This window comes from Petaurus breviceps, unplaced genomic scaffold (genome assembly GCF_028583685.1).
Source record: "Petaurus breviceps papuanus isolate PSGF00001 unplaced genomic scaffold, PetGlider_PUasm1.0 91023, whole genome shotgun sequence".
In the NCBI taxonomy this organism is placed as follows: domain Eukaryota; kingdom Metazoa; phylum Chordata; class Mammalia; order Diprotodontia; family Petauridae; genus Petaurus; species Petaurus breviceps.
The window spans coordinates 6,882,458-6,900,860 of NW_027187398.1; the positions used below are offsets into that span (position 1 = coordinate 6,882,458).

An 18,403-nucleotide genomic window follows, 5' to 3' on the forward strand; every position below is an offset into this window, starting at 1 on the left:
AAAACTTCCTAACACTTGGAGTTCTCCAACAGTGGACCAGGTTACCTCCAGAAGTAATGAAATCCCTCTCACAGGAAGTCTTCGGAGAGACCCTGGATGAGTGTTTGTTGGAAACCTTGCACACAAGATTCATGTCGAGTTAGGAGTCGGCCTCTGGGCTCCCTTCCAATCCTGAAATACTAGGATTATTTTCTCATTTTTGGGTGACTGTATGAGCAGCCTCCCAAGGGATAAAGACCAGGTCTGTTTAGTTTTCTTTGTCTGATGCTTGATACAACACCACGCACAAGGAAGTAACTAATAAAAGCTTCTGGATAAATGTAGGGGCCAAATCTGGTTCTCAGATCCCAGGATCAAAAGGCCAAAACCCATTCCTACTCTTCTTTCTTGCTAATCCTGTTCCATTTTCCCTTCTTCCAGAAAACGTCCCTAAGCTAATGCTTCCATATCCAAGTTGGAAAGGATCTCAGCAGCAGCTGTACTGTCCATCCCTGACCAAGATGCTCCTTGAGGATATTTGACTTTCCCTGAACACCTTCTCATTGTTAGGAAGTTAAATATTATTATATCCATTTTATAAATGAGGGAACAAACTTCAGAGAAGGTGGGACTTGTCCATGACCACAAAGACAGCAAATATTAGCATTTGAACTTAACTCTCTTTTGGTGTCTGATGCTTTTCCAATCTGCCATGGCTGCCTCCTATGTTTTCCCCTAGTTCTTCTTGTGCCCCTAATGCTAGATTTAGCTCTGTGCCTGGAGTCAGGAAGAACTGAATGAAAATCCTGCCTCAGACACTTAGGAGCTGTATGACTTTGGGCTTCTTCACTTCAGCTTTTTTTGCTTGTTTGCTTCAGCTTTTTCAACTATAAAATGGAAAAATAACAGCACCTACCTCACAGGGTGGTTATGAGGACTGAATGAGATAATATTTACAAAGAGTTAAGTAAGTGCTACATAAATGCTAGATATTATTATTAATTAGGTTTTGGGGTTTATCTAGCAAGGTCCTCTCTTTGTTCTGGTAGCATTTCCCTACTCTGGGATAAGTTTAGTAGGTCCCTAACAGTGCTGAGGACATGGGAGAAATGGGGAGAAATAGACAAGCCAACAATCACCTCCATCTAGTCCTTCTCAGCCTCAGTTTCCCACCTTTGAAACTGTTCATCAAAGGACAGAGGAACTAGGTTATAGTGATGAGTGGGGCAGAGGAAATGATGAAAACTGGGAGGCGGAGAAGGAAGGAACAAAAACAAGAACATTTGTGCAAATGTTGGTCTTTAATGCTAAGAAAGACCTTGCAGGTTTAGAGTGATAAGACAGAGTCCCCACTCCCCCATTTTTGGGGAGGGAGTGCAGAGGGAGAGAGAGGACTGAGCTAAGCCAGCTAAGCTCCCTACCCCCATCCAGACCCCAGGGGATGACCCAGTAACAGAAGGAAATCTATGTATATACACTTAGTGTTTGTACTGGAGATTTGGAGGAGAGGAAGGAGAAGAGGTCAGGAAGGATACCTCTACCCCAGTGACATCTTTCCTCATTTCACTTTCCTCATTCCCTTCTCTCACCTCCTTTTGCTCATTCCTCTCACTGTCTTACTTTCCACTTGATCTTTTTTTCAGTTGCCTTTAATTTTTTTCTCCTTTTTCCTCTCTCTCTCTCATTTTCTCCTTCCCCTCCTAAATCTCTAAGTCCCCTAGACAACTCCTCTTCCTTTTTCCTTCTTTTTCCCTCCCTCTCCCTGAAATCCAGCAGGCCCAGCCTCTGGGCCAGGGGCTGGGAGGACTTGGGTCCTGGACTGGGGTCACCAGCAGCTCTTAACCCAAGGAGCACTTGGTACCGCTCTTCTTCTCACAGCTCTTCAGATCAGTAGTTGGGGGGACCTTGCTGCTGCTGCCCTGTGGGAAAGAACAGTCTAAGTGAGGGGGTGGCAGACAGGGCTGGGGAGGGGAGATGGGATGATGGTTGTGAGCAGAGAAGGGTTAGGCTAGTGGAAGACTTGGAGGGCATCTGAGGTACCACCTTCCCAGTGCAGGAGCTGTATGATGGCCCCCACTCCCAGAATACCAACTCACTGATCTCCGACTTGACTTGAACAGTATGTCCCGGGCCAGAGAACTGAAGGCCTACAGGAAATAGAGAAGGAAAGTGGTAGTTATAGGTGACATTAGGGCAACATGAGATGGGAAGTGCAGTTGACCCTCCAATTTCCTCACCTCCCATTCCTCACCTCATCTACATTCAGGCTTGACTTAGCACTTGTCTCAAAGAATCGGATTCCATGTTCTCGGGCCAGCTTTGGGGTAGATGAGAAAGAAAAAGGATGGGTTATCCCCATTCCTCCTTTATTCCTCACTTTGGTCTCTGGGCTTCTTGGTCCTCCCCTATTCCTTTCATTCCTGCCCAGCTCTTTTCTCCCACCAACCTGCATTCAGCCAGCCCCAGTCCCAGTCATCCCTCCACAATCTTCAAAGATCTTCCCTCCCTCCCCCCAATCTGCCTTTATCCTCAGGCCTCCCACCTTCTCTGCCTGTTCCCTCTGCACCTTCCTCTTCACCTCCATGTCACACTTATTTCCCAACAGAAGGCGTTCCACCCCTGCTGAGGCATTCTGGAAGGAGAAGGATAATGGTGAGAACCAGGGAGCTCTAAGACCTTGAGGACATTTCCCCTGGTCTAACTTCTCCATGTACCAGTTCTCTATCCCAGGCCCCTCTCTCAGCCATTTCCAGGCACCTGTCCAATGCCTGAAAGAGTTCCCTTTAGTCAAACACAAACCTCCTTGATGCTTTTCATCCAGTTCTGAATGTTCTCAAAGGATTTCTCATCTGTGATGTCATAGACAAGGATAATACCCTGGGAGTGGGGGAAGGGAGGGGGGGAGAGGGAGAGGGAGAGAGAGAGAGGAGAGAGAAGAGATGAGATATTATGGGTGAGAAGAACTTTACACTCAGCACTTTTCTTATATATAGTGTACTGGTTTGGGAACACTCCCACAAACCTAGATAACATCCTTGTAAACTCTAACTCAAATCCCAATCTACACAAACCCTCCCTTTCACCTCTATGCTATGCTAAGCCACAACTTGCCCTTTTCCCTCACTGCCACCTATTTTGGCTTATGATTCCCCCATTCTAACCCTCCCATCCCTCATTTCTTGCCCATAGCGTGCTCTGCCTCCCCATTTCATACCATGGCCCCTCGGTAGTAGGCAGTAGTGATAGTCTTGAATCTCTCTTGTCCTGCTGTGTCCCTGGGTGAGGGGCCAGAGAGAAGGATGTCAAGGCATGTATTTCAAGTTATGTGCTCCCTCCACCAAATGGAAACATACCTCAAGAAGCTTGGAATTTGAGTGGAGGGATAAGATGAGGGAGGAAAAAGAGAATATTCAAGGAAATCATGAGGGAGATGGCAGAAGAAGATAGGAGAAACAAAAAGGAAAGAGGCATCCCTGACTCTTCTTATTCTCTTCTGTTGATCCTGCTGCCTGCTTTCACCACATCATTCCTCCAGGTCAAAAGTCATTAGTGGCCCCCTATTTTTCCCCACTCACATATACAAATGGGTCAGTGCATGTTGCCTTCTATGACGCCAAGCTCAACAAATCAATGACAACCCATGGCCTCCCATAACTTTGCCATGGGATTCGGCCCAATATTCTGGTGCAGACCTTCCTGTCTGCCTTCCTTAAGTAGGCTCCCATTGAGAATAAGGGATGTCTGGTGGTCATCCTTTGTTCCTACCACATGACCAGCCTATCATTCTCTTCTCCTCCTCCTCCTTTTCTTTTCTCTTCTTCTTCCTTTTTTCCCCTCCAAGATCTCTCTGATGACACCCTTTACTCTGGTTTTTCTTTTTAGTTCCTTACTTGTTATATGCTGAAGCCTGTTAACGCCCACCATGTGGCTCTTCATTATCCTCTGGTTGACACTTATCCTTAATTTTATTGAGACTATTGTGTTCCAAGACTTCCAGCCATACCACCACAACAGTAAAACATTGATATTAGAAAGATGGGCCTTTGTTTCTGGGAGAAGTTTCAGATAATTAAAGGATCTTCTCAGTTTCTTAAAGGCAATCAACTGATCAACCCTTTATCTTCCTTCTGTTCAGTTCTGTTTGTTGTCCTTGCACTGTCCTACCATGATATATATGAGTAACAATGACAAGAACAATAATAAGTATTTAGATAGTACTTCAAGGTTTGCAAAGTGGTCCACAAATGTTATTCAATTTTATCCTCACAACAACCCTATGAGGTAGGTACAATTATCCTCATTTTACAGATGAGGATACAACTGAGGCTGAGAGGTTATCTCTATTGTTCTGTCTTTCAAAGAATCTTGAGTAATGTTGATATATGTGTAGGATACACTTACATGTATGTATGTGTAGGATACACTTACATGTATGAGAAACAGCCTTTAAGGTGGCAATTTGCTCGTCCAAATAATAATATAACAAAAAGACTAAGAAATTATGTTCTTCTAGATCTAGGTGGTGCAGTGAATGAGGCACTGGGCCTAGAGCCAGAAAGACCTGAGTTCAAATCCAACCTTAGAAACTTACTAGTTGTGTGACCTTGGGCAAATCACTTAACCTCCATTTACCTCAGTTTCCTCAAGTATAAAATGAAGATAATAATAACACCCACCTCACAGGATTGTTGTGTGAATACTATGAGATAATATTTGCAAAGCCCTGCCTGTTTCCATTATATATGAATACCTTCATTGAGAATGCCCTGGACACATGTATAGATGATTCTCAAGTAAGCATATAGGTTGGTAGTTGATGTCCTCTTGGCTGTTGTCGGGTTTTTCTGTTTGTTTGTTTTTGGTATTAATATGGTCCATGATCCCCCCCCACACTCATATTTCTGATATTTTCCTCTTCTTCAGATACCTTTTGGGTCAGTCTCACAATTTTGACATCTCCAGCACAGACCTTCTTTACATAGACTTGGTCTAACTCAGCTGCTTTTCTCATCTTTAGTATCATTAGTGCCCATTTTTTTCCTCCTTTATAGGCATATCCAAGACTATGATAGTAGATGCTAAGTGTGGTGGCTCTACTTTCCTTGGGGGTGAAAAAAGTTCTTAGTAAAACTCTTTGCAGGTTTATTCCATTTTTCTTTCATCATCTTCCTTGCATTTTTAAATTTTTTTTTTTTTTGCTTTTTGGAGGGCAGTTGGGGTTAAATAACTTGCCCAAGGTTACATGGCTAGTTTTTTGTGTTAAGTGTTTGGGGACAGATCCAAACTCAGGTCCTCCTGACTCCTATTCACTGAGCCACCTAGCCACTCCCACATTTTTAATATTTAAAGCCCCTTGTATGATTTTGCTTAGTTGGATCCCTCACCAATCTCATTAGCTATTTTGACTGCCATTCTGTATTGACTTTGTTGTCCCCTAATACTCTTATGCCTGTGAAATCAATTTTGTGAACCCAAATGTAAAACTTAATATTTATCTTTATTTATTTATTTGCTTTTTGGAGGGCAACTGGGGTTAAGTGACTTGCCCAAAGTCACATGACTAGTAAGTATGTCAAGCATCTGAGGTGGGATTTGAACTCAGGTCCTCCTGATTCCAGAGCCAGTGTTCTATTCACTGTGCCACCTAGCTGCCCTATCATTTTTTAAATGCAATTTTATTTTATTTTCATTTCTGAGTTCTTTCTCCTACTTTTCCTCCCTCACTTACTGAGGAAACAAGAAAAACAAGACCTGTTACAAATATCTATACTCAGATAAAACAAATTCCGACAATTTTTCTGAAAAATTCCAAAATTATCCACGTCCCCAAAAAGTATATACACACATATATGTGTGTAAGTGTGTGTGTGTGTGTATACATATATATATATATATATATATATGTTTCAGTCTACACTCTGAGTCCATTATCTCTCTATCTGTAAGTAAGTAGCATGTTTCATCACGAGTCCCCTGGAACCAGGGTCCCATTGTGATCAGAGTTAGTAAGACTTTCAAAGTTGTTTATCTTTATAGTATTGTTTTTAGTGTATAAATTGTTCTCCTGGTTCTGTTCACTTCACTTTGCATCATTTTATACAAGTCTTCTCAAGTTTTTCTAAAACCATCCCCTTCATAATTTTTTACAGCATAACAGCATTATATCATATACATACACATTTATCCATTTAAATCTTTTATCTTATCATAGCCATCCCAAGGTCCAAGCTTGTCAGGATCAGAACTGTGGACATTGATTTGTGTCATCTGGAAATTTGATAAGGATAATATCTATAGGCTTTTATCCAAGGCATTAACAAAAATATTAAGTAACAAAATGTCCCATATAGATAGACACCTGGGACATTTTACTAAAGACCTTCCAGGTTGACATGGAACCACTAATAAGTATTTACTTATTTATTTTTTTCTTTTTGTAGGGCATTTGGGGTTTAGTGACTTGCCCAAGGTCACAAAGCTAGTTTTTGTGTTAAGTGTTTTTAAGGCTGCATTTGAACTCAGGTCCTCCTGACTCCAGGGCCAGTGCTCTATTCACTGCACCACCTAGCCACAAAGTATTTACTTATTAATATGTGTTCCATGGATGGTCCCTAAACATATACTGTCTCCTCTTGCATACTAATAGTTTCCTATGTGTTGAATCTTATCTCCTCAACCAGACTGTGAATACCTTGAAAGCAGAGATATACCTCATGTCTTCTCTATCCTTCACGGTGTTGATGATCAGTAAACACTTGATTGTCAGAGAGATGGAGACATAGGAGACAGAAAGAAAGAGGCAGAGAGAGAATGAAGAGAGACAGGAGAGATTAAGGATAAGTGGAGGAAATGATTAAGAGAGGCAAAATGAGATTTCATGATGGGGATGTGGAAGAGAAAGTTGGATTTTCAGGGATTCACTCACCAGACTTGAAGTTTTATTTTCTTCCCCTCAATGTCTATGGTTCTGATCTTGAAGTCAATTCCTAGAGATGGAATCAGTATGTTAGAGTCAAGGTGATGGGTGGGAAGGTGGGGAGAGGAGAAGGGGATTAGGAATATATGTAGGCCTGAAAGGGAGCAGAGAGTTTGGGTTCACAAGACTCTTCATATTACTGAATAAGGGAAGTTAACATGGGCTATTCTTTCCTTTCCCTTCTCTCTTCTCCTTAACACAAGTATCTATATCCCTGGTTTGTGTGTATGTCCTAGGGAGGACAAACAATATTATTCTCATGCCCTCAGTGGAAACTTGGGTGCATACCTCTGTATGCTAGGGGACAGAATGAGTCACCAGGCTGAGTCAGAGACCCCAGTAGCCCTTCCCCCAGTTTCAGCCTCCCCACTAGACTCCTTGAGGATTCAGAATGACAAATCAAGGGCCTTAACCCCCAAGATGACCTCCTCTCCTTGAGAACCCACCCCACCCCTCTCCTATTGGATTGAGGAGTAGGGACACTGAGACTTTACAGGGTTGGGATAAGGGACAGAAATAAGGCTTGGGGGTATTTCTAGCTAGATGGCATATGGATAGTGCTCCTCAGGAGAATTAGGACTTAGGATCAGGTGGCCAGGGGGCAGGAGTTTGGGAAACAGGGTTGGAGGATTCAAAGTGAATTAAAATGATGTGAAGGGAGGAAAGCTGAGGGGGAAAAAGAAGAGTGGGGGATGGGAAGTTGAGGGAATGAGAAACTAAGACTACTAAGGAGATGGGCCTGAGGAAACCGGGTTTCTGGGAACTTGAAGTGATGCTTAGGGACCTCAGGAAGGTTGGGGCTTAGAAATCTGGGTAATGATTGGGGAGAATGCGTGGAATGATGGGGAACAAGCGCTGGGGAAAGGAGTTGAAAGGCTTCACTCCTGAGAGGCTGAAAAGTTGGGATAGTGGAAAGGGGTGTTAACTAGTGATCTGGGGGACTTTGAAAAGTTGAGGCCAGGAGGAGGGGGGCTGGGGGCCACGTGGGATCTGTTGTCTGGGCCAGTGGGCTCACCAATGGTGGAGATGTAAGTGCTGTTGAAGTTGTCCTCGGCAAATCGAATGATCAGACAAGTCTTGCCCACCCCTGAGTCCCCAATCAGCAGCAATTTGAAGAGGTGGTCGTAGGCTTTAGCCATGGCGGGCACGGGGTGGGGATGGGGGAAAAGGAGCCTGGCACCCAGACACGACCCGGGTGCAGTGGGCAGACAGAAGAAACCCAGGGGCCCTGGGCAGGAAGAAGTTTTCCTCCCTCTTTTCTCTGGCTCCGGGAAAGAGGAGAGGCGGTGCCCTTGGGAGCCCCACCTCCTGCCCGCCCACCCCACTAGGGCCACTCTCGAGGCCGGAGCTGCCTTCTCCTCCTGCCTCCCCCGCCCAGTCTAGGCAGGCTCCCCCTCCCCATCCTCCTCCTACAGATGGCCTTCCCTCCTCTCTACCCTCAGTCCTCCCACCCTGTGGCGGGGGATGGGAGGTTTAGGTGGGAGAGAACCATCGGAAATAAGACGGAGTTGGGGTTAGGGCAGAAGAGTGGAGAACTGAGGAAAGTAACTGGAGGAGGGACAGATGTTGGGGAAGTGGAATTTGGAGGCTGGGAGAGGATGCTGAAAAAAGTGCGGATAGGAGGGGACCCGGGGATGAGTACAGGCCAGGACAGATGGAGAGTTCTGGGGCTGCCACAGTCCTGGGACCTCTGCTCAGGGGAGGAAGTGGCCGAAGTTGGGGTGACTTCAGGGAGGCCTAGGTACACGTTTGTTGGAAAAGCTCGCCCTCTTGTGGCAAAAGATACACGTGCTGGGCACGGAGACGCATCACTCCTACATCAGGGTCTTGTGGCAGAATCTCCGACTATGGCAGCCCCTCGGGGGTGAGCCTGAAGCGCTGGGACCCCATCATGTCTCTAACCGGTGAGCTCGGTAAATCCGCCCCTCTCATAGGCTTGTGAGGAAGGCGGTTTGTGAGCTGCAACGTGGGGAGCTATTTTAACTTGTTTATACTGGGCCGAGACTCAGAACTAGTGAGATCACACCAATTGTTAATCCTTTCTTCTGTGTTCAAAGCAGTTAGCTTGGCTGTGTTCCATGGCCACGAGGGGGCGCTCCTTGCTCTCACCAGCCATTTTGTAAATGTGTAGTGTTGGCATCAATGAAAATGGGGTGACAGATCGCAGATACAGATGCGATTCCATCACTACTACTATTCACACTTCCTTTCTTCGTGTCCCTTTGTAGCACAGTGTCTGGCACACAGTATATCCTTAATAAATTCTTGGCTGCCTAATTTATAGTGTAATTTAATATTTGCAAAGCAATTTACATATATTATTTCTCTCGAGCTTCATAACAAGCATGTGAGGTATATGCAGTTATTATCCCCATTTTTCAGGTAAGGAAACTGAGATTCAAAGAGGTTGAGTGACCCAACTACGTAAGTAAGTACCTGAAGCAGGATTCAAACCTGGGCTTCACACCTCTAAGAACAGAGCTCTAAGCACAATGACATTCCATTCAAGCACCAAGCGTCATTAGGGGACCCCCAAAGACCTGCTCCACAGATCAATTCATTTCGATAAACACTTAGTAAACACTGACTTCTAGGTAATGGGAAAGATTAAAAACTGAGATGGAATAACATTCCTTCCTACATGGAATTAAATTTATTTTAAAATATTTTATTTGCTTTAATCAACCAAGATCCACTTTCTTAATTTTTTCCCCAATAGAGAACATGAGAAAAACAAAACCCATTGCAAACATATATAGTCAATCAAAACAAATTTCCATATTGACTACGTAAAAAAAAAACTGTCTCATTTTGTATTTTTTAGTCCTTCCCTTTTTGGCAGCAGGTGGGTAGTATGTTTCATCATTAGTCCTCTTCTGGTTGGTCATTATGCTGATAAGAGTTCATTCAGCACAATAATACTCTATCACATTTATATTGCTCAGCTGATTGGAACCCCCACAGAATCTCATTCTTTTTTTGGAGGGGGGAAGACAAGGCAACTGGGGTTAAGTGACTTTCCCAAGATCACCCAGCTAGTGTGTCAAGTGTCTGAGGTTGAATTTGAACTCAGGTCCTCTTGACTCCAGGGCCGATGCTTTGCCACCCATCTGCCCCTGCTTTGCCACCTATATGCCCTGACAGAATCTCATTCTTTGCCACCTTAAAAAAAGCTATAAATCTTTTTGTGCATTTTTAGAGTTTGTTTTGCATAGGACTAATCCTTCTCTTATCTTCCTTCTGATTCTTCATTTTCTCCTTTCTCTTCTAATTCTGTTGAGTGAAATATTTCTTTATCAATCTCTACTCTTTGTATTATTTTCTCCATTGCTCTGCCTACCTCTGTCTCTTTATTTGTATAGACTTATGCTTGTATACTTTATGTGAGATAATTTCCCCTAATTTTCCTTTTCCTCCCTCACACCCCCCAAGTGCATTATCCTTCTTTATCTCTCTTTCTTTACATTTTTTTAAAGATCATCTAGACATAACAGATTCACTCCCAGGCTTTCTCTCTAATTAGGCTCTATGACTCCTGAAGATTACAGAGTTCAGAATATACATTACATATGTATCATCTTTCCATATTAGAATGTAAGAAGTTTATCTGTGGTTAGATCCTTATGGTTGGGTTTTTGTTATGCTTACCTTTTTAGTTTCTCTCCACTCCTATGTTTGAACTTTAAAGTTTCTATGAAGCTCTGGTCTTTTTATCAGGAATGCTTGGAAGTTCTCTATTTAATTAAAGTTTTATTTTCTTTCCCCTGTAGGATCATACTGTTTTGTTGGGGGTAAATTATTCTTAGCTGTAAACCCATATCCTTTGTCTTCTGGAATATTATATTCCATGCTTTCCATTCCTTCATGGTAGTGGCTGCTAAATCATGTGCAACCCCAACTGTAGTTCCTTGGTACTTGAATTCTTTCTTCTTGGCTGCTTGCAGTCTTTCTTCCTCCCCCCCCCCCCCCCTTTTTTTCCTTACCCTGGAAACTCTAGATTTTGTCTTATGCTAAGCTATTAATTCCCTTTCCAATTTTTTCTTCTATAGCCCTCATTAATTTTCATTTTTTTCTCTAGTATTTTCATTTCACTGAGGGAATTAATAGCTTAGCATAAGTCTTGCTTCATGTCTTATAGTAATTCTACTTAAATTTGTCCAGTTAAACCTGTCCAAGGTCACACATATCTAGTAAGTGTTAATTATCTGAGGCCAGATTTGAACTCAGGTCCCCCTGACTCCAGGGCTGGTGCTCTATTCACTGTGCCACCTAGCTGCCCCTTCTTCTGAGTTTTGAATGTTGTTATTCTGTTATCCCAGGCTCTGAAGGACAATTCAGGCTGGCAACCTGTAAGCTTTTAGTTCTCCCAGACTGGTCTGATCTAGGGAAAAGTCTGATTACTGCCCTCCTTGTTGGAGCTCTGCAAGTTCTGGCCCTGGGTTTGGGTCTGAGCAAGAGTAGAGTGTTGCTAGATTCAGCCATTATCAGCCTGTCCTGTTTATTCCTTTATAGCTTTTAGAATGTGCCAGAAGCTGGAACTGTTCTGTTCCTGCTCTGTTCCTGGGGTTAGAGCTATCCTCCTGCTGATTTTTTCTAATTTGCTTCTTAGTCATACGGCCTGTCACTACTCTTGCCCTGCACTCCTCAGCTTCCTTGTTCTACCTTGGATCTGTGACCCAGAACTGGATAGTGAGGGACAGAGCTGCCAGTTGGCACCTGTTCCCAATCCCTCTGTGAGATCATGGTGCCCCATAATGTGTGTAGGGCCTCCTCTTACCCCTGTGCCCAACTTCTCCTTGCATAATGGCCATAGGATGAGTGGGTACAAACTTAGAATAGAATAGTAGTGAAGTACATATGTATTAGAAATACTTACAGCCAAGGCACCTAACTCACAACTCTGGTAATTGCAAGACCTTGAATTCCTTTCCTTTCTTTGTAAAGTCCACACACATAGAAATGCACCTGCCATTTTTGGAAAGAGATCAGCTGGGTTCCCAGAATTTATTCTTCTCCATAGGTGTAGCAGCAAGCACCCCAAGTGTCCCTAGGGTGGCTGCCAATACAGGTTCTTGGATCTGCTTTGTTAAAGGAAAGCAACTCAAAATGGGTTAACAAGCTTACTTTAATCAGTCAAACATATTGTTTACCTAGTTCAGGGGAAAAAGGTCAGCACCCCAAACTTCAGAATATACTGTAGCAGCAAGCACCCCAAGCGTGCTCAGGGTGGCTGCCCATACAGGTTCTTGGATCTGCTTTGTTAAAGGAAAGCAACTCAAAATGGGTTAACAAGCTTACTTTAATCAGTCAGACATATATTGTTTACCTTGTTCAGGAGAAAAGGTCAGCACCCCGAACTTCAAAGTATACAGGCAGAATTATCAAGACAGAAACAGATCAAGTAGACAGATTTCCAAACTGTCCAACCATTACATCCATACCCAGTCAACACCTGGGTTTCCACATCTGGGTTTTTCAAAGCCGGGGGGGCCCTGGACAACGGCTTCCCAGAATACAGATCAAATCACAGAACACTTCTCAAAGTGAGCCCCCAAAACAAAGCTACACATCAGGGCTTATATAGCCTTCTCCTGGCTCAGAATGTAACAACCTTTTGGACCCACTGGCCAATCAAAAAGTATCTACTGAAAAACAAGCCTCCCACCCCAGGCTTCAGGTGCACTTTAGCCTAGGGGCAGGGAAGATCTTCCAAATTTGCATTCCCATTACATATACAGACAGAATTATCAAGTCAGAGAAACAGATCAAGTAGACAGATTTCAAACTGTCCAACCATTATATCCATACCAAATCAACATCTGGGTTTTTTTTTCAAAGCTGGGGGGCTCTCAACAATGGCTTCCCAGAATCTCATCTGATCAAATCACAGAACTCTTCTCAAAGTGAGCCCCAAAACAAAGCTACACATCAGGGCTTATATAGCCTTCTCCTGGCTCAGAGAATGTAACAACCTTATAGACTCACTGGCCAATCAAGAAGTATCTACTGAAAAACAAGCCTCCCACCCCAGGCTCCAGGTGCACTCTAGCCTAGGGGCAGGGAAGATCTTCAAGATCTTCAAAATTTACATTCCCATTACAATAGGTTAACTCTCAATTACCAGAGCTACCTTTCTCATAAGTCCATAGATGACTGTATCTTTTCTGCTGCCAGAAGTATATGCATCTGTGTGCTCTGCTCCCTCATTTTAGTGCGTACTATGTGCTATGAATATAAATACAAAAGAGAGACAATTCCTGTCCTCCCTTTGAGGAGATTACATTCTATAGGAGAATACAATACCAAGAAGCAGAGAGGAGGAAGGGGAGGGAGTTTTTGTCTGGGGCATTAAGCAGAGCCATAAAGTACTTGATTATAGTACTCTTTCCAGTAGCAATGATAACACTGATTTGATTACTGTTCAGAGAACAGGGAGGGAGGCCAGTGATTCTAGAGGGCTCATGCCAAGAGAGCCATACTAGATAGGTCCTAGGTCCATTTATTAAGGGCCTACTATTGCCTAGCACTGTGCTAAGTGCTTCACAAATATCTAGTTAATTCTCACAATTCTAAGAGATAAGTGATATTAAAATCCTCATTTCACAGTTAAGGAAACTGCAGCAGGCAGAGGTTAAGGGATGTGGGCCAGAGTCATTCATTCAATGAACATTTATTAAGAGCTTATTATGTGCCAGGCACTGTGCTAAGTAGTGTAAATGAGTGAGAAGAGAAATATCTGAGCTGAGGTCTCTCCTTAAATGTAGGTTTGGAATTCATGGCCCCATCTTCCAATCTGAGAGGCAAAGGGTAGCAATAAAGTACAGTACCAAGGCTAGTGAGATGTTTCATGAAAATAAGGTTATCTTAATAATGAGCTTTTTGGGGCATGGTCTGTCAGAAGTCTGTTAGATAAGTCCCAAAGTAGGGCAGCCAGATGAGAAATGAAACCAAATTTGAAGTCAGGCCTCCAGGTGTGACATTCTGTCTACCACACCATGTGTGTGTGTGTGTGTGGCGTGTGTGTGCTTGCTTGTTCCATGAGCCTCTTGGTGGTTCTTGGTGACTGGCTGGATGGGAAGTAATGGTTGATATATAGATAGAAGGTAAGCAATTCAGGTTGTCTGGAATACAAAATGTTTAGAGAAAAGGAGCAAAGAGATAAAGTTGAAAACTTACAGCCACATTATAGATTGCATGCTAGTAGGTGAACTAAGGAGTATGACTTTGACTCTGAAGGATATATAGTAAGCTCTTGAAGGGTTCTAGGCAGTTAAGTGACATGGTAAATTTATGCATGAAGAATATTACTCTGGTAGTAGTGGGAAGGATGGAATAGAGATTCGAAGACCTGGTAGGAATTATCATCGTAGTCATAGAAGAGAGATAATGAGGAGTTGTACCAACATGGTGGCAGTAGGAATAGCGGAGGGGGCTAATAATATCTAACATATAGTATTTACTATATGCTAGGTACTGTGCTAAGTACTTTACAATTATCTCTTTTTTTTTTTTTTTTGCTTTTTGGAGGGGGAACGGCAGGGCAATTGGGGTTAAGTGACTTGCCCAAGGTCACACAGCTAGTTAGTGTTAGGTTATTGTTAAGATCAGATTTGAACTCACGTCCTCCTGACTCCAGGGCCAATGCTCTATTCACATATCTCATTTTATCCTCACTTTTATGTGAGTGCTATAATTGTCCCCATTTTACAGATGAGGAAAAAAAGGAAATAAAGGCAGTGACTTTCCCAAGGTCACACAGCTAATACACGTCTGAGGCCACCTTTGAACTCAAGTCTTCCTGACTCCATGTATACCATTCTATCTACTGTGCTACCTATCTGCTTTCAACATAAGAGAAATTGTGGAAGTAGAATGAGTAAGACTTGATCAATTGAATACGAGAGATGGAGAGGGAACAAAGATACCAACGTTTTAAACATGAATGGATCAGTAATGATGCTATTCCTCATCCTTATCTTTGTAAGATGTACACCTGCAAAGCATTCTCAAGAACTGCTACTCAAAAATCCTCTTCCCTAACCTGTTTTATAGTCCCCAAATTGGATTATCATCATCTTCTAGTTTAACCTGTATCTAAAGAGGATTACCCTCAACATTTACCATCTAGCCTCCACTTGAAGACTTCTAGGCATTTGAAAATGACAAATTCCCAAGGCACCCCATTCTACCTTTGAACCACTTTTTTAGATACTTTTTCAATATCTATATTGTTTGCTTCCCCTCCCCACTAGCTCAAGGCACTTTTCTTCTGTCAGGCAGTTCAGGGAAATTCCTTCTCCATGTTTTATGGATGGATGACCTATCTAGAAGATCTCTGAAGTTGACATTTTAGTAAATACCTGGTGATGAGATCTCTTCCATCCCACTAAAGCCATGGCATTACTTTCTTTTTCTTTTCTTTTTTTTAAAGTAGGCTGAATTCCTGAAGGTCCTGGTATAGTAGCTGGCCTTCAAACTCTTCTTCACCAGAGTCCATAAATTCCTTAAAGGGACACCAACCCACCCTACCCCCCACCTGCTCTCTGCACAATGCTACATCTTCTTCAGCCAAGTGTTACAGCTCTTAAAATGAGAAAGCCAAAGCCAGGGTCAAAATGTCTTCAGATTAATTAAAATATTTTCAGATTCTTTGTTATTAGGTTCACAGGTCTACTCCCAAAAAGGCACTTTGGGAAACCACAAAGATGTCCATACCAGCTGAGAAGTCTCCTGCTCTCAATCTTAGCAGTTAGGATAATTAAATTCCATTCACCTCTTCCCAGCCTCAGTATCAGACAGTGAGACCTTCTCAAACTCCCACACACACAGTCCACCTCCAGTTGAGATTTAATGACAAAGGAAAACACAACCTTCATTTCCATGGTCTGTTTCAATTCCTATCATCATCATCCCTCTTTGAGCCCCATCCCCCATGATCAGAGCTTGTTGATGCAATTTTTCCAAAGATCAAAAACAGTACTGAGGACTGGGGGATGAAAGCATGCTGGGGGCAGCTACTGGCAACCCTGATATTAATAATCAAGGTTCAGATCCCAATGAAATGTAAAACAGGGACATTAATAGTTTCAAACTATTCAGTTCTGACGTCTTAATGTTTCTTCCAGCTTTGATTTGTGGCTCTCTAGCCAGGTCTCATTGAGCGTTCCACACTGTAGGCAGGTATTGAGTTACTGAGTCAGGTCACTACAACATCTTATGCCTTATGAAGTACAGTCAGTTTGTCCTTTGAGTCTCAATGTTCGAGATCTGAAGAGGAGGCCAAGTCCAAGGCAGATGGGGAGATCTACTGAGAGGGCCCCAATGTTTGCCAATGCCTGCCCCTGGACATAGCAGACCATACTTGCAGCTCCAGGCTTCGAGGATTTTGCACCCAGTTTGAAAGGAAATGGAACGGGAGGGCAGGAGGGAGGTGGGGGTGTCAGGGGAAGGGGAAGCCACAGCTTTACTTTGGAGAGCTTTCTCAGTTACAGGATTAAAACTGCTTAAAGGGCAGGGACCATGTTTTATAGATTTTTGTAATCCCCACTGCACTTTGCACACAGTAGGTACTCAATACATTTTTGTAGACTGTGGGAATGAATTTGTAATTTCCACATCAATAAAGTACCTAAAGTTCAACAGGCCAAACTGCACTTAATCTTACCGTGTTTCCCCGATAATAAGACCTATCCCGAAAATAAGCCCTCCCCCGAAAATAAGCCCTATTGAGATTGCTACTGTAGTGAAGGTGATTCCCTGCGCTACACGCTACATTACGGTACCCTCTGTATGCACCGTCCCCCCCCACCCGTGAAACGCACGCCGCGCTCCGAGCTGCATCCAATCAGAGCTGCAGCAGTGAGCGTGTCATCCTGTTCTTCCCCAGTGATATGCTTGCTGGCACCATTGAGAGCAGTGCCGCAGAGGAGAGCTGAGGCAGGACAACATAAGCCCTCCCCTGAAAATAAGCCCTCTGGTGTTTTTCTTTCCAAAAAAAATTAATAAGACAGTGTCTTATTATTGGGGAAACACGGTAGTATGCCCTTGGTACTGGTAATTGCTTCTTTCCTTTGTGTTTTAACTTTGAAAATACCATATAAAATGAGCATTGTAGAAAAGAACTGTATATGAAAACGAATATCTATATTATGTTGACCTTGCTTAAAAAAAAATACAATTGGGAAGGCTAGATGGGGCAGTGAATAGAATACCAGTCCTGGAGTCAGGAGGACCTGAGTTCAAATCTGGCCTCAGACACTTAAGACTTACTAGCCATGAGACCTTAGGCAAGTCACTTAACCCCAATTGCCCTGCCTTCCACCCTCCAAAAAGCAAAAAACAAAAAAACCCCAAAACCCCAAAACATTCCACATGTAACATTCAAAGCTGTTCTGTTCATTTATGACTTCTTCTGACTAACCTATTTCTTCTTCTTCTTCCCTATTCCTACCTCCCCAGTCCCTTTCACCACCTCATTCCAACTGGGGGGAAAAACCCACCCTTTTAAACAAAAAGACATGGTAAAGCAAAGGAAATCTCCATGCTGGCCATATAGTAAAATGTATAGCTCACTCTGCCTCTTTAGTCCATAATCTCAGAAGGTATCATAGCATGATAACTAATTGATACTCTAGAATTGTGGTTGATCATTGTAATTATGACAATTCGTAAGTCTTTCAAAGTTGTTTTTCTTTATATTTTTATTTTATAAGTTGTCCTCTTTTTGCTCATTTCAATCAGCAGCAATTCTTATAAGTCTTCCTAGGTCTATGTCCTTTTTGTCATTTCATATGGTGGCACAATATTCTATAGCATTTATATGCCAATATTTGATCAGCTGTTCTCCAATTAATGGGCGTTGCCTTAGTTCCTACTACTTTTTCACTACAAAAGAACTGTTATATATATTTTTGTACACATAGATGTTATTGATTTTACTCTGCTCTATGCCCTTCCTATAATTACTCATCTACAAAAGCATATCTAAACCCTGACCACTGAGTAAAAATCTAGAAGGTAAGAACCACCACTGTCTAGTTTTCTCTACAGAGTATCTATCTAGGGAATGGCACTGAACAAAAGCTTTTTTGGGTTATTTTTGAGATGATCACTGGATCTCAAACGTCTGGCTGATTTACTTTTCAGAGATCACCCTGTCCATCTATCTGTTTTCTGTCATCTGGGTCTTTCCCTTAAGCTAAATGGCTATTCCTGACCTCACTAGGACAATCTCGATTCCTTTCTTACCTCAATGATGTCAGACCCTCAAATAGGAAACACATGTATCAGATCTAACCTATCTCTTCACCCTTCAGATTCATACTGGAAAGCCTACTGGAAACTTTAAACTCAACATGTTCAAAACTGAACTTGTTATTTTCCCCTTAAAAACCTCCCCTCTTCCTAACTTCCTTATTACTGTCAAGGACACCATCATTTTCTTGGTCA

At 42.8% G+C, this 18,403-nt stretch overlaps 1 protein-coding gene across 2 annotated transcripts; it reads right to left on the bottom strand.

Annotated features, from left to right (window-relative positions):
• Positions 1-1,261: 1,261 nt before the first annotated feature.
• Positions 1,262-8,267, bottom strand: RAB13 (RAB13, member RAS oncogene family). 2 transcript variants are annotated; one of them, XM_069078242.1, is made up of 8 exons: positions 7,971-8,266; positions 6,905-6,965; positions 3,194-3,254; positions 2,779-2,856; positions 2,522-2,611; positions 2,231-2,296; positions 2,076-2,126; positions 1,262-1,898 (listed from the first exon to the last, which is right to left on the bottom strand). In XM_069078242.1, the coding sequence occupies exons 1-8, from the start codon at positions 8,092-8,094 to the stop codon at positions 1,818-1,820; spliced, it is 612 nt and encodes a 203-aa protein (XP_068934343.1). In that variant the 5' UTR covers positions 8,095-8,266; the 3' UTR covers positions 1,262-1,817. The 2 variants fall into 2 exon arrangements, with proteins under 2 accessions (XP_068934343.1, XP_068934344.1); XM_069078243.1 differs by lacking the exon at positions 2,522-2,611 and having other exon boundaries at positions 7,971-8,267.
• Between the last annotated feature and the right edge of the window lie 10,136 nt (positions 8,268-18,403).

Excerpts from the sequence above, each read along its gene's own strand:
- RAB13 (XM_069078242.1), bottom strand. The coding sequence starts at position 8,094 with ATGGCTAAAGCCTACGACCACCTCTTCAAATTGCTGCTGATTGGGGAC. Across the intron at positions 2,857-3,193 it reads CCTACTACCGAGGGGCCATG|GGTATTATCCTTGTCTATGA; the intron begins GTATGAAATGGG and ends CCCCACTCCCAG. Across the intron at positions 2,297-2,521 it reads AGAGGGAACAGGCAGAGAAG|CTGGCCCGAGAACATGGAAT; the intron begins GTGGGAGGCCTG and ends TCTACCCCAAAG.